This window comes from Echinops telfairi, unplaced genomic scaffold (assembly GCF_000313985.2).
Source record: "Echinops telfairi isolate 266 unplaced genomic scaffold, ASM31398v2 ScPeMD7_7469;HRSCAF=8507_1, whole genome shotgun sequence".
Classification (NCBI taxonomy): domain Eukaryota; kingdom Metazoa; phylum Chordata; class Mammalia; order Afrosoricida; family Tenrecidae; genus Echinops; species Echinops telfairi.
Window position 1 is genome coordinate 57,924,679 of NW_022111373.1, and position 18,279 is coordinate 57,942,957.

The 18,279-nt window shown below is 42.4% G+C and overlaps 1 protein-coding gene across 1 annotated transcript in view; it reads right to left on the reverse strand.

Annotated features, from left to right (window-relative positions):
• Positions 1-18,279, reverse strand: part of ADGRV1 (adhesion G protein-coupled receptor V1) — a 675,247-nt gene that overhangs the window by 426,766 nt on the left and 230,202 nt on the right. The window contains exons 61-68 of the mRNA XM_045285199.1: positions 17,911-18,143; positions 16,783-16,931; positions 14,669-14,867; positions 13,720-13,939; positions 9,979-10,218; positions 8,711-8,860; positions 7,398-7,871; positions 4,741-4,875 (exon numbers count right to left, since the gene is read on the reverse strand). Of these exons, the coding sequence (XP_045141134.1) occupies positions 4,741-4,875; positions 7,398-7,871; positions 8,711-8,860; positions 9,979-10,218; positions 13,720-13,939; positions 14,669-14,867; positions 16,783-16,931; positions 17,911-18,143 (1,800 nt within the window). The remainder of the gene's footprint in view (positions 1-4,740; positions 4,876-7,397; positions 7,872-8,710; positions 8,861-9,978; positions 10,219-13,719; positions 13,940-14,668; positions 14,868-16,782; positions 16,932-17,910; positions 18,144-18,279) is intronic.

Below are 18,279 nucleotides of genomic sequence, written 5' to 3' on the forward strand. Positions count from 1 at the left end.
AACCCGACAGAACAAAACATTGCCTGGTCCTGAGCTAAGCTCACCATTACCCTTATGTGTGAGCCTATCTTTGAAGGCGCCAATCCTTCCTGTGCAGGGTCTTCCTCTTCCACTGCCCTTCGAACTTTACCAAGCATTTTATTCTTCTCCACGAACTAGTCTCTCCTGACAACATGTCCACAGTATGTGAGACAATGCCTTTCCATCTTTGCCTCTAACGGGCATTCTGGCTGTACTTCTTCTAAGCCGGATTGGATTCTTCACCAGCACCATAAACTAAATGCATTGATTCCTCTTCAATCTTCTTTATTCAATGTCCAACTTTCCCTTGTTTACGAGGCGACCAAAAACACTGCGGCGTGGGCCAGATGCACCTTAATCTCCAAAGTAACACCCTTGCTTTTCAACACTTTGAAGGGTCTTGCGCAGCACACTTACCAATGAAGAGCATCGCTTCATCTCCTGACTGCTGCTTCCATGCGCACTGACTGTGGATTCAAGCAAGATGAAATCTTTGACAAGGTGGCTCTTTCCTTCCCTTATCATGATGTCACCTACTGGTCCAACTGTGAGGATTGTTGTTCCCTTTACATGGAGTTTTAGTCCATATTGAAGCTTGGAACCCTTGGTCTTTATCAATAAGTTCAAATCCTTCTCAGTTTTAGCAAGTAAGGATGCATCATCTGCATATCACAGGTTATTAATAAGCCTTCCTCCAATTCTGATGTTCTTTTTCATATTATCCAGCTTCTATGATTATTTGATCAGTTTACAGATTGAATAAGTGTGGTGAGAGGATACAACGCTGATGTACACCTTTGCTAACTTTAAACCATATAGGAACTCCTTGTTCTCTTTGCACAACTGCCTCTTCATGCATATACATGTTCTGCATAAGTACAATTAAGTTCTCCGGAAATTTTATTCTTCTCAAGGATATCTATGATTTGTTATGATCTACAGAGTCAAAGGCCATTGCATCATCAATGAAACATAAATAAACATCTTCCTGGCATTCACTGCAATCAGCCAAGATCCATCTGATGTCAGAAATGATATCTCTTGTTCTACATCTTCTTCTGGATCCACCCTGAACCTCTGGCAGCTCCCTGTCAATATACTGCTGCAACTACTTGGGATGATTTTCAGCAACATTTTACTTCTATGGGCTATCAATGCTATTGTTCAATAATGTGCACATTTGTTGGATTACCTTTCTCTGGAATGGGTACAAATGTGAGGTTGAATGCAATGCCATTCCTCTTGGCGGTGTCATCCCCAGCGGAGGAAACCATATGATTGTCTGATTCTAAATGACCCATACCAGTCCATTTGATCTTATTAACACCAAGGGGATCAATCATTGTGCATTCCATGTAACTTTTGATGACTTTCCATTTTCTTAGACTCATACTTCCCACATTCCAAGTTTTGATGATTCTACATGTTTGCATCTGTTCTCATTTTGAGTTGTGCCCCATTGGCATATGAAGGTTCCAAACACTTGACTCTCACAGGCTTGACCCACACACACACACACACACACACCGTCATAGCCAACTCTGCTTGGAGAAGGCAGTTCGACATCAGTCATAGTGTGAGGACCTTACAACCCAAGAGGCTCACTTCTGGCACTACCTTGGACAATGTTCTGCTTCTATTCCTTCAGCCTTCTGTCTCTGACAATGTTTGTATGCTATCCATGTGGTTTTCAGTGGATAACTCCCTAGAGTGGATAGTCTATTCCTTATTCATAGGCTACTCTTAATTTGGAAGCTCTGCTGAAACCTTTTCACATTGGGTGACCCTGTTTGCATTTGAAATACCAGTGACACAGCTTTCAGTATCACAGTGATAGGCAAGCCACCATAGTATAACAAAATGACAGACAAGTTTTAGAATCTAACAAAATAAGCAGAAATTCTGAATTTACCGATTGGTTTTACTCTGAAAGTTCTTTTGAATCTTCTAATACATTTTTCTATGGAAACATTGCTATGAATAATGGGTGAGCCCCCAAGTAATTTCACAAGCTATAATGTTTATAAAAGCTCTGTATATCTTTTTTGGATGTAGATATAAGGTACATAAACCTGCATCAAATCTACAAATATGTACATGTAACATAGATGTTTCAAACTTTGGGCCACATGAAGGTTGCCCCAAACGGATGTTTCCTTCCTTCCACAATGTCTTTTCCTGATCATGGACCATAGAACAAGTGCTTCCCTACTCCATGCATCTGCTTAGCAGTCTGCCACATCTACCAGCCCAACTGAAATAAACTGATCTGATGTTGCAGAGTCCCAGAGTGCCTGAATTAAATATTAAAGTGATTATAAGCTGTCCATCGTACAGTATCTTCTCAGGATCACTCAAAAATGGATACCCTGTGGGCCAGACTTCCTTAAATATTACATAATCTAGCCTCAGTGTCATAATGCATTTTGTATAGGAAATAAGTGGATTATATGCATGTGACATTTTAAGCATTATCTTGTGGACAGTGCAAAACAAAATGTATAATGGTCTCTCTCTAGAAGTGAAGGACCCATTAACCAAGCCCAGCCCACTGTTACTGAGTTTCTTCTGACTCCTAGAGATGCTATTGGCTGGAGTATAACTGTGCCATAGGGTTTGCAAGGCTCAATATCATCACAGAAGCAGACGCATTATATTTCTCCACAGAGTAGCTGTAGGGTCAAGGCATACCTTTTGGTTACCAGTTAAGTGTTTTAACCACTGTGCCAGTAGGGATCCGAGAAAATCCATTCTATAGCAATACATTGGGACTCCAGACAAAAAAATAGAGCCCTAGTGGTGCTGTAGGATAGCTAACTACAAGGCTGCTCACTACAAGGACAGCAGTTCAAACCCACCAGTCACTTCACAAAATAAAGATGAAGCTGTCTGTCTCTTACGATTTATAATCTCAGAAACCCTACATAGTGGTACTGAGTCAGAATCCACTGGATGGCAGTGTGCTGGGTTTTGGACAAGACAGCTTCAGGTCATTAATTGTCACTGTGGTGTCCATGAGATCTGTAACAAAATCCATAGCTGTTTCTTAATTAATTCAATGAAATGTTGTAAACATAACATTTAAATTCACGATATTATAGAAAAAATTAAAAACCTATATTCAAATTAGAATGAAACTTCCTATGCATCTTTGTCAGTGGTGGTATTGTAGAGTAGATTCTGACTCATCGCGACCCTCATGCACAATAAAAGTACAGTGTTTATTGCACCATCCACATAATCACTGCTATGGGGATGTTATGTGGATTTGAGCCACTGTTGCAGCCACTGTGTCAATCCATCTTGTTGAAGATCTTTCTCTTTTCTATTAGCCCTTTACATGACGAAGTATGATGTGTTTCTCCAGGGACAGATGATAACCCATCTGAATACATGAGACAAAGTCTCACCCCCTTCACTTCTAAGGAAAAGTTTGGCTGTATTTCTTCAAGAAAGATTTTCCATTCTTTCGATATCCACTGCTATGTTCAATATTCCACGCCAACACCATAATTCAAATAAAGCAATTCTTTTTGGTGTTTACAATTCATTGTCCAATTTTCACAAGTATATGAGGCAATATGAGTTTAAGTTGACTCAATGGCAGTGAGTTTGGGGTTTGGAGTAAATGTCTAATTATATCTAAGTAGACAAATTCCTTCTACAACTAATGTAGTTTAATCGTTTCCATAGAGGAGCAAACTTTGCCTTGATAGAGAGAAATAGTATAGTGCCATCTTGAATTAAAAAACAAACAAACAATTAAGAGGACAGATTTTGACAAGCCAGTTGGGGGGCAGTATAGCACTGACAAAACACACAACATCCCTCTAGTTCTTTAATGCTTCCTCCCCACCACTATCATGACCCCAATTCTACCTTACAAATCCGGCTAGACCAGAACATGTACACGGGTACAGATAAGAGCTACCCTTCAGACCAATAATGAGAGTAGTAATACCAGGAGGGTAGGGTGAAGATGGGGGGAGAAAGGAGGAACCAATCACAATGATAGACATAGAACCCCTCCCAGGGGGATGGGCAACAGAAAAGTGGGTGAAGGGAGATAGCGGTCAGTGCAAGACATGAAAAAAATAATAATTTATAAATTATCAAGGGTTCATGGGGGGGGTGGGGGTGGAAGCTGATACCAAGCACTCAAGTAGAAAGACAATGTTTTGAAAATGATGATAGCAACATATGAACAAATGTGTTTGACAAAATGGGTGTATGTATTGATTGTGATAAGAGCTGTAAAAGCCCCCAATAAAATGATTTCAGAAAAAGAGAGAGAAAAAAGCAGAGATTCCAGAACTGATTCCTAGTTCTGCCACTTAATAACTTTACACTAGTTATGTTACTCAGTGTGCCTTTGTTTATACATGTAAGCAAAGAGGATATTACTGTTCATCTGCCTAATGAATCTGTATGAGGATCAGATTGAAACCCCTATGAATATGTGCATATAGACACATAAAAATTGACTTGACTTTTCAAGTGCTGTTACATCATAAGAAACTGAAGAATCCTACCAATGACTTCAGTCTGAAACTGATCAAAAGTGAAGTCAAGAGGCATTGATAATTAAGATTAGGATGCCAAAGTTGTTAACAAAGACGAAGGAACAGTAGTTGAAAAATACGGACTGAGTGATGGAAATGAAGCTGGAGACTGCATGATAGAATTTTGCAAAACCAATGACTTGTTCATAGCAAATACCTTTTCAACCACACAAAAGTCATCTGTGAACATGAACTTCCCCAGATGGGATACAAAGAAATAAAATTGTCCACATCTGTGGAAGGAAAAATGGAGAAGCTCAATATCAGCAGCTAAAGCCAATCCAGAGGTCAACTGAGGAACAGGCAAAAAAGCCAAATTATAACCTTGAGTCTATGCCACCTGCATTCTAGAACATCTCAGGAACACACTGAGTGCATTGCACACTCACAACAGGAGACCTGGTGAGCTGGGGGCGGACATCAAGTCCATCACTCGTGAAAAAGGAAAAGGCCATTAAAAAGACAGGGAAGAAAGAAAAGATCAAAGTGGATGTCAGAAGAGACGGAGCCTCGCGATGAATTGTAGAGTAGCTAAAACAAATAAGACAAAGTATGAAGTGATAGAGCTGAATAGAAATTTTCAAAGAGCAACTGGAAAAAACAAAGCCAAATACAATAAAATGTGTAATGACCTAGAATTAGAAAAACTAAAGGGAAGAACATGCTCAGCCTCTCTGAGACTGAAAGAACTCAAGAAAAAATTCAAGCCTCAAGTTTCAGTCTTAAAAATTCTTTGGCCAAAATATTGCATGATGCAGGAAACATCAAGGGAAGCTGGGGAGAATACACAGTCACTGCTCCTGAAAGAGCTAGTCAACATTCCACCATTACAGGAGGGAGCATGTGAGCAAGAACTGAAGAAAGAAGTTCAAGCTGCACGAATACATCAGCCCAGAGGAGGGCTCTAGGGATGGGTGGGATACCCACTGAAAGTGTCAGCAAGCTGAAGCAGCACTGGAAGCACTCACCCACCCACTGGTCTCTGCCAAGACATTCGAAGACCGCTACTTGGCCAACTGACTTGAAGAGACCCATATCTGTGGTCATTCCAAAAGAGCTGACTCAACAGAACACTCAAACGATAAAACAGCATCACCGATATCACACACAAGAAAAACTCTGCTTCAGAGCCTCCACCACGGTTGCAGCAGTACACGAAAGGGCAGCTGCCAGAGGTTCCGGCTGGATTCAGAAGAGGCCGTGGAGTGAAGTGTACATCACAGGTGATGGCAGCAGGATCTTGGCTCAGAGCGGAGGATAACGGAAAGATGTTTACTTGTGTTTTATGGACTATACAAAGGCATTCAACTGTGGGAACCATAATAAACTGTGAATAATCTTGAGAAGAATTGAAATTCCAGAACACTTCATTGAGCTCATAAGGAACTTGTACATGGGTCAAGAGGCAGTTGTGTGAACTGAACAAGAGAAGACTGCATGGTTTAAAAGGTGTGAGAGGGGATGGTATCATTGTGCCATACTCACTCATCGTGATCCTCTGTACAACAGAATGAACTACTGCTCCGTTTGCTCCACCATCACAAGCATTGACATGCCTGAGGCGACTGGGCAAGTCCATTGTGTTGAAATGCTTCTTTTCTCGGTCCATCTCAGTGAGGGAACACTTCTGGACCACTGATCCTCGATTCTACACCAAGCACGACATCCTTCTTCATGGACAGGGGCCTCCTAGTACCATGCCCGAAGGATGTCAGATGAAGTATTGCTGCTAAGGGGCCTTCCGGCTGCACATCTTACAGGACAGACCTGTCTGTTCTTTTGCCAGTGTATGGCACATTCAGTATTCTTCACCAGCCCCGCTCCAGGCTGTCAATCCTTCTTCAATCTTCCTTACTTATTGTCCAGCCATCATATACATATAAGGCAACTGAGACTACTGTAGCTTGTGTCAACTCTGAGTTCACAGATTGAAAGCTTTACGTTTTAGCACTTAAAGCGGTCTTTTCAGTAGATTTGCCTAATGCAATATGTCATTTATTTCTTGACCACTGCTTCCATGGGTGTTACTTGTGAATGCAAGTAAAATGAAAGACTTGAAAAATGGAAGCTTCTCTCGAATTATTGTATACCAGTCCAGTGGTAAGAGTTTTCATACTCTACATGGAGAACTGGGTTATGCATTAACCTGATAACCATGGGGCCAGCTGTTGGAACCAGCCACTCTGAAGGCGAAAGATGAGACTGTCTAGTCCTGCACATTTTTTAAGTCTCTGACCCTCAGAGAGCTAGTTCGACTCTGTCTTCTGGCTTCTTGTACGGCTGCTACCAGTGAGCTTTCATTTCCGTTTGCCGTGATTTGTTTGCTTTCGTGACGGTAAGGAAGAGGGAAGTCACAGCAGACTGCCGGAGGAATGAACAAACCTGTTTGGGGAGAAGGACATCCAGAATGCTCCGTGGAAGAAAAGTCAGAGAGGCTTCTTTGTCCGTACTTGGTACATGTCGTCAGGAGAAACCAGTCCCTGGAAAAGCACATCATGCTCAGTGAAGCCGAAGGGCAGTGAAACAGGGGAGCACCGTCAGGGAGACAGACTGAAACAGTAGCTGCAACAAAGGGTTAAGGCACAGGCTTGCTTATGAGGATGATACAGGTCTGACTGCTTCCTTCTGGTGAGATGGAACCCACTCAATGACACCGAACAAAACATTTCCTAAACATTTATCATACCTACACTTACAGATCTGAATAAGTTTTCAAGCGGATCATGAAGTGAGCAAGGACTATCACAAAGAAGCGTTATACATTTGGCCTTTGTTTTGTTTTTGAATAATCAGAAACTAAGAAATGTCACAAACCTGATTCTTAATTGGTACTGTGTCCACTTTATATCTGGCACCATCTTCCACCACCAGCTGCCTCTCTGCATTTGCAGTAGCAATCGACTGTTCCTTGTGGTCTGACGATACTCCGAATCCAACAGCAACCTCTCCAAATGTCCCAGCAAGCCTGGTTATGTTAATCTGGAGATATCTACTCAGGTTCGGTCCAATGAGTAATGCCTGGTGTTGGGGGTACAGGGCAAATACGCCATGTGGGTCCTCGTTGGCAGAAACAGAGAATCTGGTGATGCATTTATCCGGATCCAGGCCTGCTCCTCCCTCTGCAGAAACGAGCTGCACCACATAGTGTTCCTCAATCTCAGGAGTGTCATCTGGCAGCAAATGGACCTCAAACCTCACTTCACTCTCTCCATCAGCAATGGAAAAAAAGCCTTTTGTGGAAAGAAAGTCTCCTGCAATATCAAACTCACTACTTAATTCCCAGTAAACCTACGATGGAAAGAAACAAAGTCAAACAAAATTAAATAATTCAGGATATTGAATTAAAATTCTTTACATTATGCCTCTTATAATGTACCAAAGTAGGTATCATTATATGTGAAGGCAAGCGCTTCAAGGGTAAGCTTGGGAGAGTACATGCACCTTTCAGGAGGTCACATGCATCAGCAGAACAAGATGACGAAATAGCACTATTTCCCTGCCTCGAAACCACACGTTCCCAAACTGATTTGGCCGGCTATCCTCTTTTCAGTAAAAAAAAAGTACTCATTGCCTCCCTGGCCATTTATAGCCCCAAATGCAGGATAAAGTGCAGATACTGGTTTTTGCAGCCCCACGAGATAATTCCAGAGTACCCCACAGGGCAGTATCTCCCATTCTGGGAAACACTGTTCTAGACCAGCAATGCAATTTGAAGAGATAAATGGGAGCAACTTAACATTAAGGCATTCATGAGTGATCTAAGCACAAGTCTAGAAGATGAAAGTGAGCAGGTAATCTTAAATTTCACATCAGGAAATATCTATAATATTTCAAAATGTAAAGAGATAATGTCCAAAAAACGTTTGGTCTCTATGCCATCCATTTTCTACAGGATCAGTATAATGTCCAAATCAAAAAGGAGGAGTGCACACTCCTAGAGGCTGATACTGGCTGGAGATCCTCAACCTGCTTAAGTGACGTCTCTCAGCTTCTTGGCGAAAACCCGCAAATCCTCCTTTAACAGGAACCTCAATTAGCCGGGACTTCACGGGCTTCTCTGGCCCTTTCAGCTGCACTTGTTAGGCAAACGGTTACTCTACTCAGCAATCTCAAAAAGGAAAAGATACCGTAATCTCTCCGACAGTGCCCTTCACTCTGTGGACGAAGAAAGCAATGCTCAGGGGCCCTTCCGACGCGAGTGGTTCTGAATAGGTCTTCTCAGATAAAGACTCAGGAGCAAACTGAATAACTCCATTTGGATCGCCAATTTTTTGTACCTAAAGAATATAAATAAATAGAAAGCAGATAAAAGCTTTGTATCAAGTATATCGACACACTGTAAGCAGAGGGAATGTAACTTAGACAGGACACGTGCACATAGTCTACTTAGCTATGTGAGGTTCTCAAAACCTTCTTGATGACAATCCATGGGTTCTTCTTCCTCCAGGAAAGGCGCCCTGGTGGGGTAGTGGTTAGGCGTTGGACTGCGGGTGCCTGGTTCGTGGGCTTTCTACTCCCGTAAACAGTCATCGTCTGGGAAGTCCACAGGGGTCACTAGGAGTCAGTTTTGACTCGATGGCAGTGAGTTTGGTTTTTTGGTTTTATTCCTCAAGGATAATGGAAATAAGTGTCCTGAAACCCACGATGTATATAATTTTTAAAAAGTACAAAAACTCACTGCCATTGAGTCGATTCCAACTCATTGCAACCCTACAGAACACAGTCGAATTGCTTCCCAGGTTATCCAAGGCTACCCCTCTTTACAGGAGCAGAGAGCCCCATCTAGCTCCCAAGGAGCAACTGTTGGGGTATGAACCACTGACCTTACATTTAGCAGTCCAATGTTTCCCAAATAGCACTACCAGGGGACTTGAAGTTCATAGGGCAATTCCATTAAGTTTTAACTCAATTGCTCCACAACATTCTTGAAGCTCCTTTGTACTTCCGTGCCTGCAGTTAGTTTTATTCACCTCAGATTTACTTCAACTAACCGGTTAGTTGAATCGTATCTAGGGTTGCCGTGAATCAGAACAGACTTGATGACAAGGGGTTTAGCATCTTAAGTAGGAAGTAGGAAGATGCTTTAAGCATGCAGATAACCAGTGTCCAGGACGCCACACTAAATCCTCCAAGTAAGTGCCCACTGCACCCAAAACCTCATTTTCTCGAAGCATGTAAAATATGGATTTATCACCACATTAAAGCTTTTTAAATTACCAATCTTCAGGCTAAAAATGACAAAAAATATTTTAGAAAGTTCTCCCCGTAAAGAATTATGACTTTATTTGGTTTTATAAGTTTTACTTCATTATAAACCTTCAAGGTTTCAACAAATACAAACATCCTCTCTGGTAAAGGCATCAAATTTGGGGGGGAGAATCATGAAAAGACTTACTGTTAATGTAATATCTCTGGCTCTGGAGTCTAATTGAGCTTCTCCTTTAACAAGTTTAAGTTGAATAAGGAAAGTTTCTTCAACCTCAATATCCTCATAAGGATGTATGGTCAGAATGATGGTCCTCAATCCTCCTTCTCCGTCTTCAAAGGAGAAGGACCCTCTCACTGGGTCTGCGATGTCACCGTTCTGAGGTGGAAGCACGTTCTGAGAATTGGGTCCTTGTATCTCCCAGTCCACCTGAAGGGGTGTTTTCATTTGTTTTGTTTTTAGAGAGAGTCAGTTTGAAACAAATAGTCATTGCAACATCTGCAGTACCAGGCAGTATATATAGTTAGTTATAGATACTAATTATTCTACAATCTCTCCTCTGAATTTCTGTTTCATCAATTCATTTCTATTTTGTGGAAAAAACAGTAATGACAACTATAAACTACATACCTGCAAATTATCACTGTTAATTAATAAAAGCACCTCACAAGAGAAGAGAAATCATAATACTTCATTTGCCATTGCAACAGGGTAACAAAAATATAAGCGGTAAAAGCACCGTTTGCAGCATAGACTATCTTGTGTGTGAGAGAGAGAAACATAATTTTTAAAAGATCCAACTGGTGCGACATTGTGGTGTGCACAGATTCTTGCCATGAAAACCTATTTGAGTATGACGATAAAACCATGTGGAAAATTGTCTGGGTGTTCGGTATATACTTTCTGTATATACTTAAATAAGGTCTTAGGGTAAAGATGACATCATTTTTCATAAACAATTATGAAAAAGAAAACTTTTATGTGATAGTAAGTGTGGTTTTAAATTTCTGTAATTCAAACTTGATCTCCAGTCTCTGAAGGAAAAGCAGCGGCTACTTGTCTTCAGTTGTCACAGATCGCTGATCCACGCTGGAAATGATCTCTTCCTTCTTGGAGTGTGGGGTCCTGTCTTCTTTCCTACACGCCACGGTCTTCCTGGCTCTCCTCCGGGAGCAGACTCTTGACTTCCCCCAACTTCTGAACTTCAGGAAGCAGCTCAAGCTGAACTTCCGGGTATTAACTTTGACTCCTCCCTTTCTCTTAGCCTGTACTCCAGCCCGGTGATTTTTTCCCCCTCCCAAACATACACCCTATCTAGTCACCTCCCACACTACCCTTGTCCAAGCCGCGTTGGTGTTGGTCTGTGTCGGACAAAAGCCTCCTGAGTCTCCTTGTTGCCAATGACGCATCCTGACCACCCATGTTCCTCACAGCAGCCACAGAGGAACTGCTTAAAATGACCATCTGGTGACACTGCCCCCGTTTTACTCTCCAATGGCAACTTGTTCTCAATCAGAATAAAATCTCCCACCTGGTTTCTGAGGTCCCATGCAATCAGACCTATTTAAAGTGTTAAAAAGCAAGCGTGTGACTTTGAGGACTGACGTGGGTCTCACCAGAGCCATGGTATTTTCTATCACCTCATATGCATGTGGAAGTTGGACACTGAATAAAAAATGCTGGGGGGAAAATCACTGCATTTGAACTACAGTGTGGCAACGAATATTGAAAATACCAGGCACTGCCAAACGAACAACCAGACCTGTCTTGGAAGAAGTGAGGTCAGAGCGCTGCTTGGAAGCAGGGATGGGGAGACTTGGTCTCACATACTTTGGACAGATGAGACCAGTCCAGTGCGGTATAGGACTATCAGAAAAGAGGAAGGTTCTCAATGAGACCGGGTGATACCGCGGCTACAAAAATGAGCCCAGGCATAGGAACCGTGGTGAGGATGGCGCAATACCGGGCAGTGTTCTATTCTGTCGTACACGAGGTCTCTATGGGTTGGAATCAACTCAATGGTACCTAACAACAACATGGAATGAAGTACGGGTGGAGCTTATCCGATCTATCTTGTGCCATCCATTCCTCCTCTGGGCCTCGCAGCACATAGACCTCTCTCTACCTTGAACGCGTCAAACTGCAGTGGTGATTCCCGCTGCCCCAACGATTACTATTACAGCAATTCCATTGCTGTCTCGGACTCATCCCCACTTTAATCTCAAATACCACCCTCGCCCTCCATTCTAAAGTCACCAGCAGAGGAATCAATACTGTGTCTTCCAATTCGGCATTCTGGTAGAGTCTATAATGTCATCTGACTTTCTTTTTACTGATTCCATTGCTGATGGCTCCACTCCGCCCACTGTGGGAGAAAACCATGGGACTGCGATGGGACTCACTCAGAACACACTGCCGGTGCCTAACACAGAGTCCGGCATACAGAATGCACTCAAAAATATTTTTGAATTCCTACATTTTCTTTTCAGAATGCTGAAGTCTGTAGCTTTAGTGGGCACTTAAAATGCCATTCTGGAGCATGACAGGCATTTCCTCAAAAGCCATCTCAGTGGCTGGTCTGAGGTCCCCGAGCGAATAAGAACCACTTGAACATACATGATATGAAGCATATCTGAAGGGAGTGGCAAAAAAAATGCAGGCCCCTTAAGTGTCAGGGATTTTCAATTCGTGGTGCAAAGTAGGTCCATGGAAGGGCTCCTAGCTCGGTCCCTGTGGGTGCTTTCAAGTCAAGAGGAATTCGGACTGCTTTCAGGAGTGTTTGCACCCTGTGTCTGTCAGCTCTACAACTGCCAAGAAAGGATTTCGTTCTTCCTCAACCACCAGAAGTCTTTGAGTGACTGCATCCAATTCCGATTTGGGCAGCCCAAGCACCCTCAGGACACACTCACGGTGTCCCAAGGCTTCATACCACCCCATCAAGGTCCAAGTTATTCCCAGGCAGGGTTAGCCTGCTCAGCGTTTTACTGCTGATCAGAGTGGACGCGAGGGCCTCATAACAGGCACTTAGTAGGGTGACTTACATCCACTCCAAGACCTTCTAAGTAACAGCTGAGGGCTTCATATGGGAGCGACACACTCTCATCTTATCCTGTATGTCATTGTGACCAATCTCCTGACTGCTCGGACTCGGATTGCTGGTGAAGACAGGGGCGTTGGTTCCGCCGCCATCCACCTGATCAACGTGGTACCCACCGCAGCGACTCCAGATCAGAATCATTCATTTCATTTCGAACTGAGACTCAGGCATGCCCGAACACAGATGGGTGTGTGTGTGCCTTCACACACTTCTAGGGACTTCAAGGGACTCGGAGATGACTTTTAAACTACAAGGGCACGAATGGACTGTTAATAAATTATTATGTTTCAAACATATGACTATGCAACATCATGCTCAGTCTATCAAAGACAATTTTTAAAACCATGGTAAGAATAATTGTCCTTGTCCCAGTTAGAATTGCAGAAGAATGTAGAACAAAACTCAAATTCAAAAAAAAAAAAAAGACAACCAAACTGCAGTGACCGAGACTGGAGATTCCCCCAAGTCTCACACCGTCAAACACCACGGGCAACCTGACTCTGAAGCCAGCACGCCCAGGGGCCACTTTTCAGACAAGTCACAGATGGGTCCAGGAAACAAACAACGTGCCCGGAGACTGAAGGACTATGGGTATCAGACAGGAAACATCTGTCCAAACGTGAAGATGAGAAGGCAGAGAGGGGCGGGGCAAACGGAAAGATGGGAACAGGGAAGCAGGGTGGAAACGCAGGCACTGCTGACCCGTTGCAGCGATAGTAACCGAAGTCGGGAACAATTGACTCCTGAGTTGTGGGATGCAAAACGAGTTGGTCATGAGATAAAATGCACCGGACACACAATAAAATGTTCAAAAAAGGAAATAAAGACTGTACCTGGATCTCTCCCAAGAGTCCTCCAACCCGCTCCAGTACCAAGGATAACATCATTGTAGAATTGGGGTTAGGGACAGAAAGTTTGCTTTGGTTGAGAAATCGTACAACCCCAAAGGGAGAGTCACTCTTGGCGATTGTGATTCTGCTCACTAGGTGGCGCCCAAGGACCGCTCCACCAGTAGCGCCAGTGAGCAATATTTCAATTGGCTCCTCAAATTCACTGCGAGAAAGAAGAGCAATTCTGTGAGTCTACACATACTAAAATGCCTCTAAAATCTAAATAACTAGTCATTTTTCAAATTGGTAATACATATCCATGGAACAGTAGCCACATTCCACGTGATAAGAAGAGGCTGCTCATCTAAAAAGAAGCGGGAATATTATATAGCCTGGAACTGTTATCAATCCCCTTACGCACCACCACCTATAGATTTCTATAGATTTAATTGCTTAAATGCACTACACAAAAATTAAAAGATGGTTCCGCATTCTCATTAAACTTTTGCAAGTCTAGAGGAACAAAATAATTTCCTTGAATCTTTAAGGAAAGTGGTGTGTGCAACGTATATATCAGTCCCCAAGCCCCCTTTCCCAGGCTCCAGAATCCCAATACGTTTATGAGTGTTTCTTAAGAGCATGGTTCCTGGAACTCTGGGACAAGGACGGAGGCAGCTAAGGGTTGCTGCTGTGGTTCGGTGTGGCCCAGGAGATCATCTACTCAGTCACCGACGGGACCCAAGCCAGCAGTCCCAATGAGGTTTCCGAGGTGGATTCTGGACAGGAGCAGTCCCATAGGGCTGTTTTACCAGAAAGAGGTTGAAACCCACAACCTATCAGTTAACATCCAAATGCTTGACCATCGTGCCACCAAGGTTCCTGGGGTACACACTGGAACACAACATACACGCGCTGTGTCTGTTCATAGCATTTCCAGAGCTCCGGGTGTTACCTTTCCTTGTCATCGATGATGGAGACATTTATAAAACTTAAGCTCTGCCCGTGCTGGAAGGTAACCGTGCTTCCATGCAGCACATAGTCGGCACCAGGAATGGCAGCGGAGCTCTGGGAGATGAAATCGGCTGTCACGAGGCCGTACGTCCCTCGCAGTCTCACCACTGGGATGAGGAGCAGCCCAACATCTTCCTCCACTGCAACGGGAACTCAGAACTAACCAGGGGCACAAAGCAGCAATCCTCCCTCAGAGTTCACCCCAATTAAACGTGACGTAAGATACCAAGCTACACCTCAAGCACACGATTGTTTCCATAATCCATTTATCACTTTTAAAAAGAGTTTAATTAGCATATAATTCGCATACCATACAGTTCAGCCATTTATTCGCATTCAGAATTGTGCAATCATTACCACAATCATCTTCAGAACATTTTCTCCTCGTATTCATTGTTGTTAGCCCCCTACATTCCCCAACCTTCCCTGCCATACACCTATTAATTAATCCAGTTACTAGCTCTACAGATTTACCTATTCTAGGTTGCACATACAGAAAAAAGCTGACCAAAAAAAGGAACTAAAAGAAACCAACAGTAAGGCGAGGTGATATCAAAAAGTTCCAGATGAAAGAAAATGTTTTGAAACTGATGGTGGTATCAATTGTAAAATTATGTTTGATCTAACTGAAATATGGATTGACATGATCTCCGTAAGAGCTCCGAATAAAATGATTAATTTTAAAAAATGACAAGATGAAACACAGAAAACTTCAATCAAAAAGGAAACAAAAAATACTAAAAACTGGAACAAATTTAAAATGAGCCAAAAGGGAGATCAATGCATAAAGTGTTACATTGTAACCTAACCACATCTACAGTGACCCACTTTACGGTGCACTGGGCCTGACAGCAAGGCTGTCCACGTCCTTGGACCATGTTCAATGCGGATTCTCCAAGGGGCATTCTTCCATGGGGAATCCTGCAGAAGGAGTTGGGGCTTACACTGTCCTCCTAATACTACTGCAAACCAGGTGTTCAGAATTTAAGCTGTAATAGCATTCCCTCCTCCGGATTTAGGATGTATCACTTTTAAAAACCGATTAGTGGAAATATCATGGCTCTCTTATGTTTCAGGAGTAATATGGCTTACCAAGAATTCAAACTGATGATCAGCAAGTCAAGTGAGCATTTAAAGACCGTATCATGTGATAAGCATTTGCTTCCTTCCTTTGGGTGTTACATACAAATAAATGGCCCTTTCCAAAAATGCGAAATGGACAGAAAGAAACAAATAACTCAAAGAAAACCGCACCATATTGTTTCTATAGATGCGATTGAAATGTAGATAATAAGATGTGCATAAATGAGGTTTACTTATTTATATCATATGAACATTTTACGAGTTGAGCTATAAATTCTATTTATATTCCCAGTTCCTTTGAACTCTATTTGAGCATCTGGAAATGAATCTTCAACATTTTATTTCAATTTAAAATTCATTTTTCAAATTATCTTTGTTTTCTTGTTAAGTAATGTTAATCTTTGCATATTACAACATACTTTCCTAGAGAAATCACCACTATTTGCTTCCACAGTAAGGAATTGAACTATGTACACTTAATTCTGCTTCTGGAAGATGGGAGACTGGCCATCGCAGGTAAATTATTATTGGAAATTGTCTTGGCAAAGCAAGACCCAGGATCCAGATCCCACCTTTTTTTGTAGTGCAATAAAATTTAAAACGTAAAAAGTGACTATTCATTCAAAACTGAATATTCATTGATAGCAAATCACTGAGAAATTGAAATACTGAATACATTAGAAAATGTTCTCATTAAAATGTTTGAAACAAAAACCTTTCAATAATCCTAAAGGTAAACATAATTTTTCTAAAATGTCTCATTGCTAATTATTCAGTTGTGCCAAACACATGCAAGATTCAAGAATGCCGAAACATAACCCAAAATATATTATCAAAAAACACATAAACATACATAGTATAATGTATGCATGCAGCTACAACGCACACCTATACTACATTTACACAGTACTTACACACAGAATTAAAACTGACAACACAAAAACGCCATGGCAGGTAGTTAACTGAACCTACCTTCAAAAGCCGTGTACCTTGGGTCAAATTCAATAACGCCCTCTGCGTTATCATTTTTCATGATTATGATGAGAAGAGTGGAGATGTTTCCTACTTCAGGAGGTTGATCTATCTGAAGTCCATTTTCTCGGACAGTGAAGTCATACCCGCTTGCAAAATCATGAAAAAGAAGAGAAGTCTGACATGAGGATCCTCCTCATGCCTCAAACCTAGACCTAGTAGATATGTTCATGCTCCGCTGAACAAACAAAAGTCTCACTGACATCAGGGTGACTCCCTAGGACAGAGTAGAACGGTCTCTGTGCATCCAAGGTGGCACAGCTTTGTGGAAAGATACCACCTCGTCTTTATTCTACGGAGCAACTCTTGGACTTGAACTCCTGACCTTGTCTTTAGCCATCCCATGCCTAACCCACCACCCACCGAGCAGCCTTAATCAGCTATAGCATTCGCCAAACTAGTCTCCCCACCAAAATCTAATCTTTAAAAATAATTTCCTGTGAACTTCCCAATTGTTAATGTCTGCATGAAACGAAGATTACTATAAAATTACAGCAGTTGGGCAATGAGAAGAGAATGAAAAATTTAGGAAATGGGGTAAAAACTGTGCTACACAAAGTCTCCTGCACACCTACCATGTAATGGGCCAAGGAAGGGTGGATACATCAATTAAACTAGAGTGTATACTACAGTTAGGTAATCAGCTGGACTTGAAATTTAGTTTTGTGTTGAGAGGGTTGCTTTTAAAAATGATGGGTACCAGGACACTAAATTTCACTACATCAAAAATCAGGGGTTGAGAAAACATTTTAAATTCAGAGGAAATCAATTATACTCAACGCCTCTATTCTTTAGAGGCATATTTCCCTAGTGATGCAATTCTACAAATTATTTGTTCATTTTCCTAATGTCTATTTGTTTGTTTTAGGTTGCTATTACTCCTATCAAGCAAAAGGATATATCTAGCCTTTCTCCTACTTCCCGACCTGGTCTCCCCGCATTTTGCATATACATCTGAGAAACCACCGCAGGGAAGGCAGTTCTGCAGTTGAACGTGAATCTCTACCCACTTTGCCTTCTCTCTCTCTCCTCCCCCCTCCCCTCCCCCCAGCTTCTTTCCCACATTACCTTCCCTGGAGTTCCACCTTCGTAAGTGCTAGAGAAAACTCTTCGGGGCCCTCCGGCAAGTCGTCGTTCAGTATTTCGATCAGCAGGCTTTTGGCCGTCTCCCCGGGTTCGAAGAGGAGCTCCCCGGCGGCCGGCGTGAAGTCCAGGCCGGCCTCGGCGCTTCCGCCCGCAGTCTCGAACCAGAGCCGCACCAGGCCCAGCGCGCCGCTCCACCGCTTGACTGTCACGTTCACCTACGGGAGAGGTGTGGGCGCACTTGATTTGGAGGTTTAATCGGCTGTGCTACACTTGATTTTTATTGTCTCTAGTTAACAATTCTATTCCGTGAAAAATTCAACATGAAAAATTACATGTTGAAACAGGAATAAC